Source organism: Corvus hawaiiensis, chromosome 22 (assembly GCF_020740725.1).
Source record: "Corvus hawaiiensis isolate bCorHaw1 chromosome 22, bCorHaw1.pri.cur, whole genome shotgun sequence".
Lineage (NCBI taxonomy): Eukaryota > Metazoa > Chordata > Aves > Passeriformes > Corvidae > Corvus > Corvus hawaiiensis.
Genome location: NC_063234.1, coordinates 7066199 through 7083600, shown reverse-complemented (window position 1 = coordinate 7083600; position 17402 = coordinate 7066199). Strand labels below are relative to the sequence as shown.

Below are 17402 nucleotides of genomic sequence, written 5' to 3'. Positions count from 1 at the left end.
CTGAGGGGATTTGAGGGGGCCGAGGGGATGATGAGGGCCGAGGGAACTTGAGGGGGCCGAAGGGATGGTGAGAGCTGAGGGGATCAGAGAATATTCTGAATTGGAAGGGTCCCACAGGGATTATCAAATCCAGCTCCTTATGTGAATGGCCCATAAGGGGATCAAACCCACGATCTTGGTGTTGTCAGCACCGTGCTCCAACCAGCCGAGCTGACCCCGGGATCATGGAGAGTGCTGAGGGGATGGCGAGGGATGAGGGGATGGTGAGGGATGAGGTCATGCTGCCTAGGCCCATTTCTCATTATAATTCCCTCTCTCTCAGGCCACAGTGTATTAACCAGTCACTATCCAAAATCAGGAGCTAGCCAGGTAAGGTAAGCAGGACGCAGGACTTCAGAGCTGAAACTTTCTTAACAAAATGACCGGGATGAATTAACCTGAGTACAAGCAAATCCTTTACATTTTGGAATAGGTATATAATCCCATTAGCCTTTTCTCTGTAAATTTAATTGCTGCTTCAAAGTCTTGCATGGTTATTGAGCCTTACCTTATCAGACAGGAATCTGTTCAAGAGATACCAGGTTCCAGAGCCTCATGACAGCCACCAGCATCTGTGAACTCTGAATCACCTGCGCGATAGTGGCTCTCAGGCTGAAAAACATATCAGTGGAACTGCTGAAGGAGAACTTGGAAGGTGCTGCTCCATAACTGTATGGATCCATAGGGATTCTTTCAGAGGGCCAGTCTCTCCCTGGAAAACACACTTCTGTATGCTGCCCTTTCCTGTTGGCCTTTTTTTTGGCTCTGTAGAAAGTGCTGTAATAAAACAACTCTTTTGTAAGGGCAGGATGAAACATAATAACAGATTTTACTGATTATGTTCATTCTGTTTTAATTTCTTCACACCCGTGTGCTGAAAACACACATGGGCTGGCAGGAACCCTTCTGAGTGATCTGTTCAGGCCAATACTTGTTAAAAACCTTTACAGTACCAGTCACCCACTGGTGTTGGTGAAGAGAACTCGACAAGAATTCACAGACTCACCCGTCTATGAGCTGAAATACTTGCCTAGGGTTTCTGAAACTATTTTCAGTGCAACTAAATATCTGGTCCAGTCTTTATATTTGGGAAAATATAGTATGTGGGTTTAAAACTACCTTTTTCCCAGCTGGAAAGCTTTTTTCTGGTTGGCTGTTAGCAAATGTCATATGTATTCTGCAGTAAGTCCGTTGCTGTCCAAAGAGATGAGAAAACCCAAAGGATTTATTTGCCCTGAAAGCTCCTGTCCTGGCAGAAAACAAACCTGTGTTTTCCAGGACTTGAGGAGCACAAGAGCTCCTACCCTCTTAGTCTAATCTGTTTTATCTGCTGTGAGACACTCTGTATATTTATATACTGAGCAACTGCAGGACATCAGTTTCCATTCTTATCAAACACAAATATTTACCTGATCCAAGGTCTCCTGAGATCCTTGACACTCTTAAACATGCAGTGTAACTACAGAAATCTATTTTTTTTGCCTCAATTTAATTTTAGTTGGGTTTCAGGGTATGTTCTTAGCAACAAAGTATTTTTTTAAATGAAGGAACATGCCAACAAATTACTGCTTTGCTTTACTCACCAACTCAGCTCTGCAGACTCCCTAATACACTTTCTGAGCTGCAATTCCTGTGAATAAGGAAAATGGGAATTGTTTTGACATTAATTGTCCATGAGGAATTGAAACAAAGAAGTCAATGAGCAATCAATATTATTTAAATTTAATGGAGACATTCCATTTAAAAATATCACGTGGTGTGGTGCAGCACTCGATGGATTTCTGTTTACCTCTGTGAGCATCTCCAAGGGCAATGTAAAGGGGGCAAGAAGAGAGGTGGTGCAGGTAGCCAGATAAAGGAATTCAGGTGAGAGGAACTATTTCTATGCTAAACAATGTGGGGAATTTGGAGGGTCATGAGTTTTTTGAGCCTTGCTCTTTGCAAGCCACAGACTCAAGATTAGGAATGTTGATTCTGCCTTCTCCTCTCCAATTTTGTGTGTAACTTCAAAACTGACATCCCCTTTTCCCAGTCCCTTTCCCATCCCTGCAAGGGATTAAGGTGATCATCTGGGTTAAAACTGCTCTCTTCCAACTCCCAGATTTAGCAGCTTTATTTCCCACACCGTCCCAAGGAAAAGTGCCCATGTGTTCAGAGAGTGGGAAACAGCAACTGTGGGGTTTTCCAGGACATCACCTCCAGGGTGTTCCAGATAACATCCGCCAGGGCTGATCAGGAGAGGACACAGACACGAATAAAATGGCAAAAGCAAACCAACACAATTACTAGTCTGGGATAAAAATTGTGTGGAAAACATATAAATATCAACATATAAATAGTTCATTTTGTTTGCAGTAATGAGATTTAACAACACTGTGCATTGGCATTGAGCCAGCTCAGCCAACTGTGGAATTTATTCTGTGAGAGATTGTTTTTAAGTCCACAACTCACTGGTGTCCCCAGCGTGCACGCTGGCCCAGTCCTTATCTCCGGGACAGACAGGTTAATTGTTTCAGGCAACAGTAACAACGTGGATGTCCTTGTCATAGGAGGTGGGGGAGTCCTTCTTGCACCTGCAGTGGAATTTAGGAGTGCAGCAAAGCACCATAGACATGACCAACCCCAAAGTAAGCAGGAGACAAATTACCCATTTCACCTTCCCTGAGTACATAAAAGGGAGGATGAGCATGGCAAGGATCACCCCGAGCAGCAGGAGCAGCACGAGTCTCTGCACAGCCAGGCTGGTGTCTCCTGGGCTGTTTTCCTCTGTGATTAAAATGTCTCGGCTGCTCTGAGTCCAGCTATTGCTGTCCAGCCCTATGGTATAGGTGTGCACCTCAGGGTTTGAATCAAGGCTCTCCAAGTGCTCCAGGATGTCTTCTTTATTCTGGAGTGTACGGATGAGCCCTCCTGACACGAAGGTGGGCTTTCTGCAAAGGGGGCAGGTGATTATCCAGGTGTTCTCCTGTTTCCTGAGGATCAGCTTGAGGCAGACGGCGCAGAAGGCATGCTGGCAGTCCAGGAGTTTTGGGACTCTGTAGATGCTGTACTTGTTGAAGCAGATCATGCAGTCCATATCCATGGTGGCTGTGTCTGAGCACTGGTGGTTCAGTTCCAACCTGCTCATTTCGGGAGAGTTTGTGTTCGTTAGCACAGCAAGTGGCTTTGAGTTCGGAGAGTGTCTTTCCAAAACTGCTGGCTTAAAGGCAGCAAGGCTGTCTCTCTCTGTTCCTGAAGGTCTCTCCATTTCTTCAGTACACTCTTCAGAGAATCCCACTCTCTTCTCACGTTTTGTGTTTCGTGTTACGGATCCTGCTCTGCTCATTTCTGCAGCACCTCCCGCCGCGGGCGCAGGACTGTCTGCCTCAGCCTGCAGCACTCCAGGAGCCGGCGATCCGTTTTCCTTGTTTGGCTTGTCAGTGGATTTCTCCATGGAGATAAACCTCGGTGCAGCTTGTCTCCCCTTAGCTGAAGGATTTCCCGAGTCTCTGGCTCCTTTTATGTGTTGCTGTATTCCTGCTGTATGCCTGATTGATTAGTGAGAGCCTTAAGCGAGTCATGCTCTTACAATACGATGTTTTTATGACACGGGGACCTGAGTTAATGATTGACTTCCCAGCCAAGACAGTTTACAACCACTGATCATATCAGTGAGCAATTCCTGTCCGGAAGCAGACTCCATGGCATTAACAGACTGCTCTGACAGCCAGACACTACCGTTATTATTAAATTAGAACTCTCTTAGTTGAAAGCAGTTTCATTGTTCTCTAAACACTGTGCTTTGCTGGACAGTGACAGGCTTGGGGAAATTACCTGTTACTAACATTGGTGTGCTGAATGCAGTGCTTTGATTAAAGCATAAGTATCACCAGTTTTGAACTCTCTGGGTAGGAAGTTTGCTCTTGGTTTAGAAATAACTACCCTACAGCACCAAGAGAAGAATGAGATTGAAATTATTAATTTGACTGTTGAATGCCCAATTGTTATTAACTCTTTTATCCCAGGGTATCTCTTTTTTTATCCTGTGATAACTCTTTTATCCTGTTTTAGTCATCAGAAGGCTTCTAGCACAAACTGAAGCATGACTGAGGCTCACACAGAGTCTCACAGAGTCCATGAGAAAGATCTGGAAACCAAGACTAGTGTCCTAGATGGTGGGACCATCTTCTTTCCTGTAGCGTTCACCAAACACCTCATGCACTCGGAAATGCCCTTCCTGAGTGGTTTTGTGAATATTCATCTTGTCTGAAAAAAATGCCTGAACAAAATCCCTCAGTCTCTAATTTCTTTCTGCCTTTTTAATTTGAGGAGTAAAATACAGATGGTTTCTCAGCAAGAATCTTATAGAAGGAAGGAATGAAAGAAGGAAGGGAAGGATCACTAATCCCAAAAAGCCAGATGAGGTCAGTGTTACCAGCAGAAGCCACACAGCACGATGCTGGTAGCCTCAAGTGCACCTGAATGCTCAAACCATCTGCGCCCCATGTCCCAACCCCTCCCTCCCAGAGAGGAGCAGCAGAAAGAAATGAAACAACTGCAGCTGAGGAGGGCGAGGAGTTCAGGAAGGCTCTAATCTCATGAACTCGCTGGAGGGGGGAATGGGGTGAGAAGAGCTTGTTCTTCCTTGCTGAGAAATAGGTTTGTCACAAGCAAACTTCGTCAAAGTGCCTGAGCACTGCTGTGTTTCTGCTGATGTGGCATGTAGTGGTGCTTGATGGACTTTTGGATGACCCCAAATTTTAGGAGCCTGGGTATCTCTCAGTTGCATAAGTTGGTATCAAAGTGCAAGAATGTCTGGAAGTAGGCTGGTGAATGGCAAGACTCATCTTTCAAAAGAGAATTTTCTTTTGCATTTCACATGACTCTTTGTCAGCAAGTTCATGCTGTTAAAAAGATCTGGGAAAGTGGAAAACAGACTTGCCACTATTAGAATAGTTTAGAAGCTTCAAATTTGCTGTGTCAGTTCCCATGTCCAAAATGGAAATGTCTTAAAGTTTCTTGATTCTTAATTATTAGAAGAATATAAAAACACCTTGCATGTGTTGCATATTGGAAGTTGGAACAGACACCAAGAGGGACAACTACATGCCTAAACATGAAAAGTTTAAACTAGTTGGGATGAATCTGTGCTCCATGTCTGTCTGCTCTGTGTTTTGGCAGTGGGTAGGGGTGACTTCTCTGTGTCTTTTGTCTTTTGTGCTGGAAGGCTCCGCTTTGTCTCTGGTGTCACGAGTGATGCTCCCTGGCTGGCATGTGCCGTGTGCTTATCTGAATTGCCCACAGCTCGTTAATGCTCCTCGGGCTAATTACTGCCTCATTAATCACTTGCAATCCGTTTATGTACTCACGCTGTTTTCCTGCTTTTAGTGTGTTTGCATTAGAAAATGTGTTTCTATGAAATGCCGTGTATGGAATGGTTTATAGCAGGAAATAGATATAAAAGAGCAGTTCTGTCGTTCCAAGTAAAATCCTCACGTGCCAGAGACCAAACATCCCAGAAGATACTGGGGATACTCCTGTGAGCTTCTCCCTGTGCTGAGCTGTGCTTCAGGCTGTCCTGACTCTGGACCAGAGGAACATAAAAATAATATACAACTTAAAAACCATCGTGATGTGAAGCCTCTCATTGTATTCCCGGGAATGTTTTGTTGTCTGGATGTGCCTTCTGAACTAGGAATTAGAAATTCATAGAATCCCAGATTGGTTTGGGTTGGGAGGGACCTTAGACCCACCCCCTGCCATGGGCAGGGACACCTTCCACTGTCCCAGCTACTCCAAGGCCCCGTCCAGCCTGGCCTTGGACACTTCCAGGGACCCAGGGGCAGCCACAGCTGCTCTGGGCAAGCTGTGCCAGGGCGTCACCGCCCTCACAGGGAAGAATTTCCTCCCAATATCCCGTCTAACCCTGCCCGCTGGCAGTAGGAAGCCATTGCCCCTTGTCCTGGCACTCCAGGCCCTTGTAAATAGTCTCTCTCCATCTTTCTTGTCAGCTCCCATAAGGTACTGAAAAGCTGCAATTAGGTCCCCCTGGAGCCTTCTTTTCTCCAAATGGAACAACCCCAATTCTCCCAGCCTTTCCTCACGGGAGAGGTGCTCCATCCCTCCGATCATCTTGGCCTCCTCCGGACTTGGCCGATGTGCAGCAGTTGTGACAGCATCGGGCCCTTCTGCCACGATACCAGCAGAGAAAGCCAGAGTCACGGGCATGGCGATGCCTTGGTGGGTGCTTGCTGCGTGACTCCTTTGAACTCCTTGCTGTGGGACACGTGGAAGAGCCGAAGAGCACGAGGATGGCAGGCAATCCTCCCCAAGAGCCCTGCTCCAGACAAATCACCCATCTTGCTGTGCCTGCCCCTTCTCCAGCATCCTGTGAGGAGTCTCCCTCAGTGCTAGAGGAAGCAAGACGCGGAGGTTCAGTTTATTACACTTACCACATTTAATTAATCGTTGCTGTCTCAGCTCCGCTCCTGCCCCACCGCTGCTCTCAGCCCTGTTCTCCTGGTGCCACCTCGCGGGTAGTGCATCTGCTCACCTCCCCGATTTGCTGGGAGTTCATTTCGCAGCGGTGAGCTGGGGTTGAGCAGACACGGTCGGAGTGGCGTGTCCTAGTGTAGAGCGGCAGAGAAAGCGCCCACCCGTGGGGTCAGAGCGGGCCGTCACGGTGAGGGCCGGGAGCTGTGCTGGGCAGCAGGGAAATGCTCCTGGGCGGGGGAGCGCAATTAACAGCAGAGGCCAATTAGCCAGAATCCGGCAGCTTTTGGGACATTAGTGATTTGTGGCGCTGCTTTCCGCAGCCTCTCCACCGTTTCTCCGCGGACACGCCACTCCCGGCGCTTAGTTGCGCTGTCCTTCCCTTCCTTCCCCTCCCCCTTTCGATCCCCATCCTCAGTTTCCCCCCCGGACCCCTCTGTTCCCTCTCCCCTTCCTCTTCTTCCTCCTCCTCCTCCTCCTCCTCCTCGAGGGTCCCCCGGGCGGGCAGGCGCTCACGTGATCCGCTCCGGTGTCTCGGTCACGTGATCTCTCCCACGGTGCCGCGGTCACGTGAGCCGCGCGGTGTCTCGATCATGTGATCCGCTCCCGGTGTTTCGGTCACGTGATCCGCTCCCGGTGCCGCGGTCACGTGATCCGCTCCCGGTGCGGCAGGCGCGGCGCCCGGCGGGGATGTCCCGCAAGCAGGCGGCCAAGGCCCGGCCCGCTGCCGGCGCCAGGAAGGGTCGGCGGCCCCGGCATCCCCCCACCGGACCGGCCCCGGGCCCCGCTTCAGGCGACAGCGGCGGCCTCGCCGGGCAGCTCCGGGCTCTCGGCCTCAAGCTGCGGGAGGTGCCGGGAGATGGGTGAGCGCCGCGACGGGTGTCCCCAGCAACCCCGCGGCCGGCGATTCCCCGGGCATCCAGCCCTGAAGGCTGAGGGCTTCCTCCTCCCCGGGTGATGGGAGCCCGTGTCCCCGCGGCCGAGGGCTTTCATCGCTCCCGGGGATGGGGAGCCCGTGTCCCGGGAGCCGAGGATTTTCCCCTCCCGGTTCAGTGGGCCCAGTGCTCCGCAGGGGCGAGGATTTCCCCGCTGTACCACTCGGGGATCTCTGCTGTTCTCTGCGGTTCTGTAGGGCCTGACGGCTCGGCCAGTCCCAGCCCTGGTGCCCGGGGGGCCGAGGGCTGCACTGTCCGGCTGAACAGAGCATAGGAAGGTCCATAAATGTTCTTATGGAACACTTTCACCCCCTTCTTTTCCATAAGGTGAAAGGGTAGTAAACGCTTCTGCTGAGAAGTGGCTCGGTGGGTCATTGGCTTGTCTTTTGTTGCTTTATGTCACTTGTCTGGTGTCGGTGTAAGACACTTTGGCGCAGCAGTTGTACCATGACACGATCGCTCAAACGCAGCCGTTCCCGCAGCAGCAGCCATTCGAAGCACGGGGAATGAGTGCTCCTTTGCATCCATACCCTTGCTAAACTGGGCAGAACGAGCGCAGCCCTTTCCCTTTGACCCCGTATTCCTTCTGCTGCCTCAGACACACTCACTCATCATTTCCCTCTCGGCAGCAACTGCTTGTTCCGGGCCCTGGGGGACCAGCTGGAGGGGCACTCCCGGAACCACCTGCGGCACCGCCAAGAGACGGTGGAGTACATGGTGAGGCAGCGCGGGGACTTCGAGCCCTTCGTGGAGGATGATGTGCCCTTTGACAAGCATGGTATGGGCTCCGTGGGACATCCTGGGAGGCGTCCTTGTGCCGTGGGGTTGCATCTCCTCAGAGCAGCTCCTTACGAACCAGTTCCTCATGCCAGAACTACCTGAGGGCTCCTCCCTAGTTTTTAGAAGCAAGGATTTTACACTTACCGCTGTTGTGATGCTGTGGAAAGGCGAGCTGTTTAATCCGCATTGAATTTGTCCTGGAAATTATTTAAATTTAGGAGGAACTTGGAGAAGGAAAGAGAGACCAAAAAGGCAAGGAGTAAAAATTAGGTGTTTTAAAAGGAACTTAAGAAAAATTGTCTAGTTCTCCTTGAATACTGGTGGGTATTTGGCTGTTTTGGTGAGTGGCTGATTTCTTTGGGTTTCTTTCTCCTTGGAACTCAGTATTTCCTACTGAGAACCCAGGGGAAGATCCAAAGCAGAGGTGAATACAGCCTTTGATGTGCCAGGCACCGTGCAGATAATGCATGAAGGTGGTTTGGTCACTTAGTATGTGGCACTCCTCCTTCTGAGCTAACAAAGCCAGTGGCCTTGCTTAGTCTAAGAGTGTAGTGCCCTTTTTAGAGATCTCTGTGGTCATTTAAATGTATTAAATTCTGTTGCTGCCAAATTCTTGCCTCAGCACTGTTTCACAGGTGGGATTTCCCTTCCAGAATTTCTTGGGCTCGTGTTGAAATCTAACCCCTCCTTATCCCTCCACTGCTTCTGGAAGTGTCAGAAATCAGCTTTCAACTCTTGTGAATGTTTTTTCCTTTAGTTGCCAATTTGGCCAAGCCTGGTACTTTTGCTGGCAACGATGCTATCGTGGCCTTTGCAAGGAACAATCAGATGAATGTGGTTATTCATCAGCTCAACGCTCCGCTGTGGCAGGTGAGAAACAAAGCTTCTGCATTTTGGCCTAATTTTTACCTGGTGGATATAAATAGTGTGGAAAAATCCTGATTTATTAAAAAAGAGCAGTCACTGCAATGAGCTGGGCATAGTGCAGAGCTGTGCTTGGTTTTGAAGAGGGGGAGCACTCCAGATTTTGGCTAGGAGGAAAGAAAACAGCAAATGCATGAAAGATGGGTGTGTGGGGGCAGAGCAGTGTGTTTTAGTTGGGTTTGAAGCTGTGAGCTTCAGTGCCATGCTCTGTCTCCTGAAGATCAGACTGCATGTGAGGTGAGTTTTCTGGTAGGAATCCCAGAATGGGTCAGGTGGATCATCTGGTCCTGTCTCCCTGCTCTCGAGGCTGAGCAGCCTTGAGCTACTCAGCCTGTCCTGGGCACGGGGATGCTCCAGGCCCTTCCTCGCCTCCGCTGCCCTGGCTCCAGGAGCTCCCTGGCCCTGCTGTGCTGAGGAGCCCAGGCTGGACACAGCACTCCAGGTGTGTCTCCCAGGGCTGGGCAGAGGGGCAGGGTCGCTCCCTGACCTGCTGCCAATGCTCCTCCCAGTGCACCGCAGGATCCCATTGGCCTCTTGGACCCCAGGACACTCTGCTGGCTCCAGGACAGCTCGTTGGCCACAGGACCCCCAGGTGCTTCTCCGCAGAGCTGCTCCAGCAGGTCACCCCCAGCCTGTGCTGGTACGTGGGGTTGTTCCTCCCCAGGGGCAGGACCTGCATCTGCCCTTGTTGAGCTTCAGACAGTTCTTCCCTGCCCATCTCTCCAGCCTGGCGAGGCCTTCTGAAGGACTGCACAGCCCTCTGGGGATCAGCCCCCTGGAATTTGAGCTAGGCTTAAGGAAATCTGTACAATAAGGTTCAGGAAGATGGAAATGAAGGTATAGCAGGGCATGCACTGTGTGGAAGCGAAGCTCCATCAATTCTGCTTGGGATGTGGAATGCCAGGATTTCTGACAGATGGAGAAATGAGGTTTTAAAAGAAGTGTTAAAACCTTAAAATGGTTCCTGGAAAGGACTGTGTGCTGTGGTTTCCTCTGACAGAGAGACACTGAAACAAGTAATCCATCAGGTCCCTCATTTTCTCTTTTTTGTTGTTTTTCTGTGGCAAGTCCACACTGGAACAGGTCCATGCTCAGTCTCCTGGTCACTGAGCAGGTGAGAACCTGTATTCCAGCCAGGATTGTTTCTGGCCCCTATTTACAGACAAAACCAATGAAGTATATAGATTAAACAGGGCAATAAAGATAAAACACCGGCTGAAAGCTGTCAGTGACGTCTTAATACATTTAAAACAGCGTCAAGTGGATTCCTGAACTCAGACAAGTTTAAACTCTCCTTTATAGGCAGCCATGGCCAGTGGGACAGGTGGGTGAAGCACCTGTGCAGGGGCAGTGACCCTGCAGGGGAGGTCACAGGGGTGGTTTTCATGTGTTGTTCCTCAGTGTTATAATTTACTGGGATTTTGATGTCCTCCTGAAAACCTTGGTTCTTTAATCTCCTCTCACTGACCATTTTAGGATGTCAGTACGGAGTTTGTGATGAGGCTCTGTCTTGCCCGAGCAGTGTTGTTAGTGGAGGGTTGTCTCAGGCCCTTGAGAATGGTGTGAGTAAAGAGAACTGTGAGTAGTTGTAACATCATGAGAAGCTCCTTGCAGGTGGACATCTCTGCATGGAATTTTTAGGGTTTTGAACACCCCTTAACTTTTTTGATAGTGACTGTAAATCCTAGAATTGGTAAGGTTGGAAAAGACCTTTAAGATCATGGAGTCCAACCATAGACTCAGGTTAGCTGAGATTTGTAGGTTATTTTATTGGCTTTTTGGATAACAGGTTGGCTTTTTTCCCCTCTGTTTTTAATCTGCAGCTCTCATTTACTTACCAGTTTCAGTGTGTTCATAGAATCAGAGAATCCCAGGTGGGTTAGGGTTGGGAGGGACCTTAAAGCCCATCCAGTGCCACCCCTGCTATGGCAGGGACACCTTCCACTAGCCCAGGGTGCTCCAAGCCCTGTCCAGCCTGGCCTTGGGCACTGCCAGGGATCCAGGGGCAGCCACAGCCGCTCTGGGCACCCTGTGCCAGGGCCTGCCCACCCTCACAGGGAACAATTCCTTCCCAATATCCCATCTAACCCTGCCCTCTGTCATTGGGAAGCCATTCCCCCTTGTGCTGGCACTCCAGGCCCTTGTCCACAGTCTCTCTCCACCTCTCCCGTCGGCTCCTTCAGGCACTGGAAGGTCACAATTAGGTCTTCCTGGAGCCTTCTCTTCTCCAGGCTGAACAACCCCAATTCTCTCAGTCTTTCATCATAGGAGAGCTGCTCCATCCCTCTAAATCAATTTGGTGGCCTCCTCTGGGCCCACTCCAGAGTGAAAAGAGGCTTCTCTAATGAGAGCTAAATTGGCTAATTTTCAGAATAATCTTTCAAGAGCTTTGGGATTTGTTAGATACCTATGCAAGCTCTGGCAGAAGATAAATCTTTGAGACTAATCTGACCAAGTTTCAGCATTTGAATAATTCAGTAGGATAAAAAGCAGGAGTTAAGTATAACCAAGTGCTGAGTTGGAACCTGAAGGTGAAATAGATGAATGGAGAGTTATTTGTTGGAAAACCTGAAGTCATTAGTGCAGCACAGACCGCAGACACAGCTGAAGGGTGACTCGGTGTGTGGTCTTGGAGCTGAGATAAGGCAATTCACAGACGTAAAAGGGTTGGGAAATTCTGGAGCCCTAAAGCAAGGAGTTCTGGTCCTTTGCTTACTGATGTCTGCTCCAGGAGAGCTGTTGGGTCTTTGAACTCAGGCTGGCAGGTCAGGCCAAGCTGGTCTGCAAGTGCAGTGGGATTTTCTGCATTCCTGGCAGGAGCTGGAATGGTGTAGCTCTTATCTAATAGTTTGAGACACTGATAATCAGGGCAGTAACGATTCTCGCATCAGTACAGATAATAGAGCAGGAATTTTCTGTGGAAACTGCTGTAACTTGGGGCTGACAAAGCAAAGGAACATTTGGTTGTTAACAGTGCTCCTGAACGAGTTAGTACATTTTCATGGATTGGCTTTCTTTTAAAAACAAAACACAGCCACCTGGAATGCTGTTAAAACAGCATCTTGTCCCAGCTGCAGATCAGAATTTCCTCTGAGTGGCTGTTTCCACTGTTGCTGTCACTTGAATGGCATCTCTTCCCTCATGTTTGAGGGTACAATGACATGGTACCTTCCCTGGGAGCTGTTGCTGAAGTTGGTTCTGGGAAGATGATCAGAAAACTGATAGCTCCTGTGGAAAGTTTAGGAAATAGTCCTGAGCTTTCCACAGAAATATTTTCATCCCACGTTTTGTTTGTTCTGATGTAACTGCCCAATATTTTACATCTGGCTTTCCTTCTTCTCTTCCTGTTTCAAATGCTCCGGCAGCCACGTACTCGCTTCCTCCACAGCGTTTGCCATCGCTGCAAAAAATGAATACTTTGATAAACCTGGTGCTGAAGTGGATTCCAAATCCTGATTTGCTGTTTGCTTCTTTTATTGAGATTCGGGGCACGGACAGGAGCGACGCGCGGGAGCTGCACATCGCCTACCGGTACGGGGAGCACTACGACAGCGTCAGGAGGATCAGTGACGACTCGGAAGCCCCGGCCTATCTTCGGATGGAGGTTGGTTTTGGTGGAATGAGCCAGCTGTGGGTGACAGACAGAGCTGATGAATGCTGCCAGTTGATTTCCATTCTCCTTTGGGATGGAGGGAAGAGCTGGGTCTCTGTGTCATGCTGGGATAGCAAAGCCCTGAGGTCGTTGTAGCTCATGCTGCCGGCTCTCCTGGGAGGGGAAGGATTTCAGCGTCTGGGCTGGAAATGAATCCAAAGCTGATGCTGTGATGTGGGCTGTCTGGGAGCAATCTCATCTAAATGACGTAATTGTGCACCTCAAATGGAAAAACAAAGGGAAGGGAGGAAAGAGCTGGAAATGCAACAGCTGGATGCAGCTGTCCTCTTCATATCTCCCTTTTTGATGTTGAGGAGTAATTGTGCTGTGCGAGAGGTCCTCTGCACACAGCTGAGGTGTGGTATTGTATAAAAAGAATCCATTTAAAAGCTTGTTTATTGTGATTCATGATGCTGTGGTACACTGGAGTTTGTTCAGCAGTGCAGGAGATGTGGGAAACTCTCAGTGATGGTGGAAGTTACACAGTTTCCAAGATGGTTTGACAGGGGATGTTCCCAAGAAAAGTGTGCAATGATAATTACTTTTATTAGGATATCAGATTTTTTTGGGTTGCCTGCTTGTGTGCTCTGCTGGGCTTTGCTCTTCTTCAGATGCTTTGCAAGAACGATTCAAACAAGGCAGAGGAAGTGAAGTCACAGAAGGGCGACTCCGAAGATGAGACTGAAGTGGAGGTGGAAGATGCTGTACAAAAAGTGTGCAGTGCAACTGGGTGTTCAGTAGGTATCGAGGAGCCTTTCTGTGCTTAATGTTGAAACCTCCTTGATACATGAAAGTAGTCCTGGGAAAAAATTCTAAAAAACACTCGTCTTGGAGAAACTTGAGAACCACGGCCATCAATCGGGGTGCATCTCATCCTAGAATCAACCCTTAAATGCAGGTGAAATACCTCCTTTCTGTGGATGCCTAATAATTTTGGAAGGTTTGTCATGCAGCTCTCATAAAATTCAATTGGAAACAAATCCTGTAAGTTCTGAAATCCTTTGGGGCTATTGAAGATCCCAGATAACTGGATAATCTGTGACTCTTGGCACTGTGCAGGTGCCTAGAACAGAAAGGGCAAACAGCATATTCCTTTTTCCTGATATCTTCAGGAATTTAAGGTTTTCCCCCTCACCTTTTCAGAAGTGAAGCACAGACCAATTGAGTGATCATAAAAGCAGCAGCCCCCTCTCAGTGGTGCAGGTGTTGTTAAGTGAATGTAGGTCAGAGATTTGAACTTCCTCAGTGTTCTCCTTCCCCTCTTGTGGACAGGACATTGATTTAGTGAGCCACGTTCTGGAAGTGGAGGACTACAACGTGGAATCTGCAATATTTGCCATCTTGCAAATGAAGGAAGGGGAAGGAATAGGTGAGTCACAGTTTGTCACCTGGGGCTTCGGGTGGCTGTGATGTTGGTGTTGGGGACAGAAACGGGGCAGGTGGGGTTTGTGTGCTGCCACTTCAGCCTTCTGCGCTCAGGAAGGTTGGTAGTGAGGGCAGCTTCAATCCAGCTTCCAAAAAACCCCAGGACTTCTGGGAGAAGGAACTGGCTGACAGTGCAGCAGCTCCTGGGTAGAGCGTGTCTGAGGAAAACCTCTGCTGTTGGTAGGTACCGAGGAGCAGCAGGAGCCCCCGGGCAGCGAGCAGAAATCCTGCAGCAGAGCACTGTGGGAGGAGAACGGAAGTGGTTCAAGAATCTTCGGAAATCAGAGCTTGCATCAAGGTGAACCAAAAAACGACAAGGGACGGGCTGGATCCAGGGAAGAGAACCGAGCCAGCAGAAACCCAAAGGTGTGTGAGGGGTTTGGCAGCAACGTGAGCGCCCTTCAGTGATTGGGGGATGCCCTAGCATTGCTTACTCAGCAACTCTCTTCTCCTTTCAGTTAAAACCAGCTTCTGCTCACTGCATTTTGTCACTGCTGCAGCTGTGACTTCTCTGCCACAAACATTTCCTGGTGACATGTGGCACTGTTCCCAAAACAACTCGGAATAAAGTCCTGATAAATACTTAGCAATGTCCTCTGGCAGCTGCCTTGGTATCTGCTTGTCTCCTTTATTACTTTTCCCCAGCTGAGCAGAACACGTGTGGTTTGAACTTTGTGTTTCCATCCTTCCCTTTCAGGGAGCCAAGAAACAAAGGAAGGAGCAGCAGCGGCTGGAGAAGAAGAAGCGGCAGGAGGAGAGGCACCGGCAGAAGGTCCTGGCCACCAAGAGGGACAGTGCAGACAACAGGACAGAGACAGACCCGGGCAACCACGTCACCCTGGTGAAGGCCATGGCAGCCCTAAACATATGACTCAGTGCTCTGCTGAGAAAAGTCAATAAAACTGATGAAGACAAAATTCCCCCCAGGAGAATTTCCAGGCACCCATTGTTATCTTAAAATCTGTCTCTGCCAGGATTTCCAAGCACGAGAGAACTTCCTGTTCCTTTGCTTGTGGGGAGGACAATTGCTCACTGATTCTGCATCAGCCTGTGGTGAGAAGAGTTTGAACTTAGCAGGAAGTAGAGACTTGGGCCTATAATCTTGGAGTTAGATGAAGTTGAGAACCTTTTCTTCACACAAAGGTGTCAGATTTGTTTGACATCTCTTGATGTGCCTGGATTTTTTTGTTTGTGTGTGTGGTTTTTTTTTTTTTTTTTTTTTTAAATTTGATTATGCTTGGAGGAGCTTTATTTTACCTTGCTGTCAGGGAAAGCTTAACAAATCTCAACTCAGGAATATCCCTGGTGGGTCTTTTTCTATTTAAATTCAAACAAAGTAAGGGAACAGAGTCCCAGAATCCTTTCCAAAGCAAAGTGTGTCAGGCAGCACTGTCTCAAACATGACATTCCTCTTCTCTTTGCCATGCAGGAGTGCGGTGACAAGTTTTAATCTCACTAGAACTGCTAGCTTTGCACTGGGCTGGCTCAGAAGTGATTAATACATGGAGGGAGATTGGGATTGCTGCATCCATGAGGTTTGGGATCAGCTCCTGAGACCTGTAGGGGGAAAAAAAACCCACCTGCAACAACAATCCTAGTGGACTCATGAGACTGCAGAGCCAGTTCTTCTGATCTGGTAAAATGTGACAGGAACGGGCATGAGATTCCTGGTGAGTGTTGTTACTTGGACACCTGGAATCTTGTCCCCTTTGCCACGTTCCAGAGGTTTTGGGCTACTCCAGGGCTTTAGTCCAAGCCAGGAGCTTGATAGGTGTTAGTCTCCAAATGAAATTAGTGCGGCCAAAGGACCAGGAGTCCTGGGAACAAGCTTCCAAGCAGCAGTGATCCCTGGGAAACCTGCCTATTTCACCTCATAAATCAAGCTTTTTTTCCAGGGTAGGATTTTTTTTTCATCTTAAATGCCATTTTGGTGAGGTCACCAAGTAGGATGTACAGCTTGACTCCTGGGATATTTTCCACTGTAGGACTGAGAATTTGGATCGAGGTGAAAGGACTGTGGGACTCAGCCTCTGATTTATGGCTCACGGTGTTTCAGCTCCACTCAGGTTTTTGGGCTTGTAACAAGCACTAACCTTGAAGAAAGCACATGTGCACTTACACACAGGAGACACCTCATCAGCCAGGGCAGAAGTGAAAGGGATCTTCTGAAAGTAAGGAGTGTTGCATTTGAAAAATTTCTGTCTGTGCTTTGAAGTTCATGAATCAGCATGGAAATAGAAATGTTTTGTTTTTTTTTTACTGAACTGCCAAGAACTGATCTGGTACTTGGTGTGCTCTGCTGCTGTTACTTGAAGAATAAAAAGAAAGGGGCTCTCCTGGAAGAACTGGTGGTGTAGGAATTCCTGTTTCTCTGAGACAGTCGTTTTTGCAGTAGTGGAAAGAGAGGTGAGTCACAGCTTAGTGGGGAGAAAGTGCAACTTCCTTCAGGGGGTGATGAGCTGTGACAGCAGGTTTGGCAAGGCAGTGCAGGTGACCGTGTCACCTGTGTCCTGGCCTGGCCTGTATTTTGGCCTGAAAAGCAGGTGTGTTCTGCAGGTTTGAAGAGATAAGAATTTGCAGTTGTGTACTGTGAATAAGAGGTTTGATCTTAATGAATTGGGTTTTTGTCCTCTGGAGCCAGAGCTGATAAGAGGTTCGTTGTTGCCTGGAGCCTGAGAGCTGTGAAGGGAGTTGTTTTGGAGGCTCAGGAGGGAACTCAAACCTCACCCCATCGTGTCCAGGATGAAAGGGGGGGGGTCTGCAACAGCAGCACAAACAGCAGAGGGAGAGACTGGCCAGCAGCTCGTGGCCTCTGATACCTGGAACCAAATCTGGGGCTGAAAATGCTTTAATTTCCAAGTGTAATAAGATTAAAATAAACTGTTGATGTGCTGGGCTCAGAAATCTTGACAAGATCTTTATCTTGCCAAGAAGGCTTTGTGCCTGCACAGCCAGTCTGTATCCAAAGATGTTAAAATTGATTTTGTCTGTTTCAGGTTTCTCCTGTTGAAATTTCCACCTTCCCAATGTATATTTTTTTTTTCCTGGGGAATCTTTGTGCAACATTCTTCACAGAACTCAATTTATGCAGTGAATTTGCTTTGTAAACAGGTTGTGGATTTCCCTGGGAGGAGGAAGGGAGGCGAGGAACAAGAGCAGAACAGCACCATGATTCA

The 17402-nt window shown here is 48.7% G+C and overlaps 3 protein-coding genes and 1 long non-coding RNA gene across 5 annotated transcripts in view; 2 read left to right on the top strand and 2 right to left on the bottom strand.

The window, feature by feature from the left end:
• Positions 1-6908, bottom strand: part of TMCO4 (transmembrane and coiled-coil domains 4) — a 43800-nt gene extending 36892 nt beyond the window's left edge. Inside the window, exon 1 of one of the 2 annotated variants that reach the window (XM_048326671.1) lies at positions 6471-6908. The gene's annotated coding sequence lies outside the window, so the exon portion shown is untranslated. Of the gene's footprint in view, positions 1-1622; positions 1671-6470 lie in introns of those variants that run through there. The other variant, XM_048326673.1, reaches the window with a different exon arrangement.
• On the top strand, positions 48-5645 carry LOC125337233. The gene is made up of 2 exons (XR_007207997.1): positions 48-710; positions 4348-5645. It is a non-coding gene; the product is annotated as an uncharacterized LOC125337233 (long non-coding RNA).
• RNF186 (ring finger protein 186) lies at positions 1746-4354 on the bottom strand. The gene has a single exon (XM_048326678.1). It carries the CDS (start codon positions 3470-3472, stop codon positions 2552-2554), a length of 921 nt encoding a protein of 306 aa, XP_048182635.1. The 5' UTR covers positions 3473-4354; the 3' UTR covers positions 1746-2551.
• A 256-nt stretch (positions 6909-7164) lies between the features above and the next one.
• On the top strand, positions 7165-16571 carry OTUD3 (OTU deubiquitinase 3). The gene is made up of 8 exons (XM_048326677.1): positions 7165-7373; positions 8075-8223; positions 8983-9095; positions 12631-12753; positions 13413-13538; positions 14074-14170; positions 14411-14592; positions 14924-16571. The coding sequence occupies exons 1-8, from the start codon at positions 7201-7203 to the stop codon at positions 15095-15097; spliced, it is 1137 nt and encodes a 378-aa protein (XP_048182634.1). The 5' UTR covers positions 7165-7200; the 3' UTR covers positions 15098-16571.
• The last annotated feature ends 831 nt before the right edge of the window (positions 16572-17402 follow it).

Coding starts and splice junctions, on each gene's coding strand:
- RNF186 (XM_048326678.1), bottom strand. CDS start 3,472: ATGGAGAAATCCACTGACAAGCCAAACAAGGAAAACGGATCGCCGGCT.
- OTUD3 (XM_048326677.1), top strand. CDS start 7,201: ATGTCCCGCAAGCAGGCGGCCAAGGCCCGGCCCGCTGCCGGCGCCAGG. Junction 8,224..8,982: donor TGTGCCCTTTGACAAGCATG/GTATGGGCTCCG, acceptor TTTTTCCTTTAG/TTGCCAATTTGGCCAAGCCT. Junction 13,539..14,073: donor GCAGTGCAACTGGGTGTTCA/GTAGGTATCGAG, acceptor TCTTGTGGACAG/GACATTGATTTAGTGAGCCA.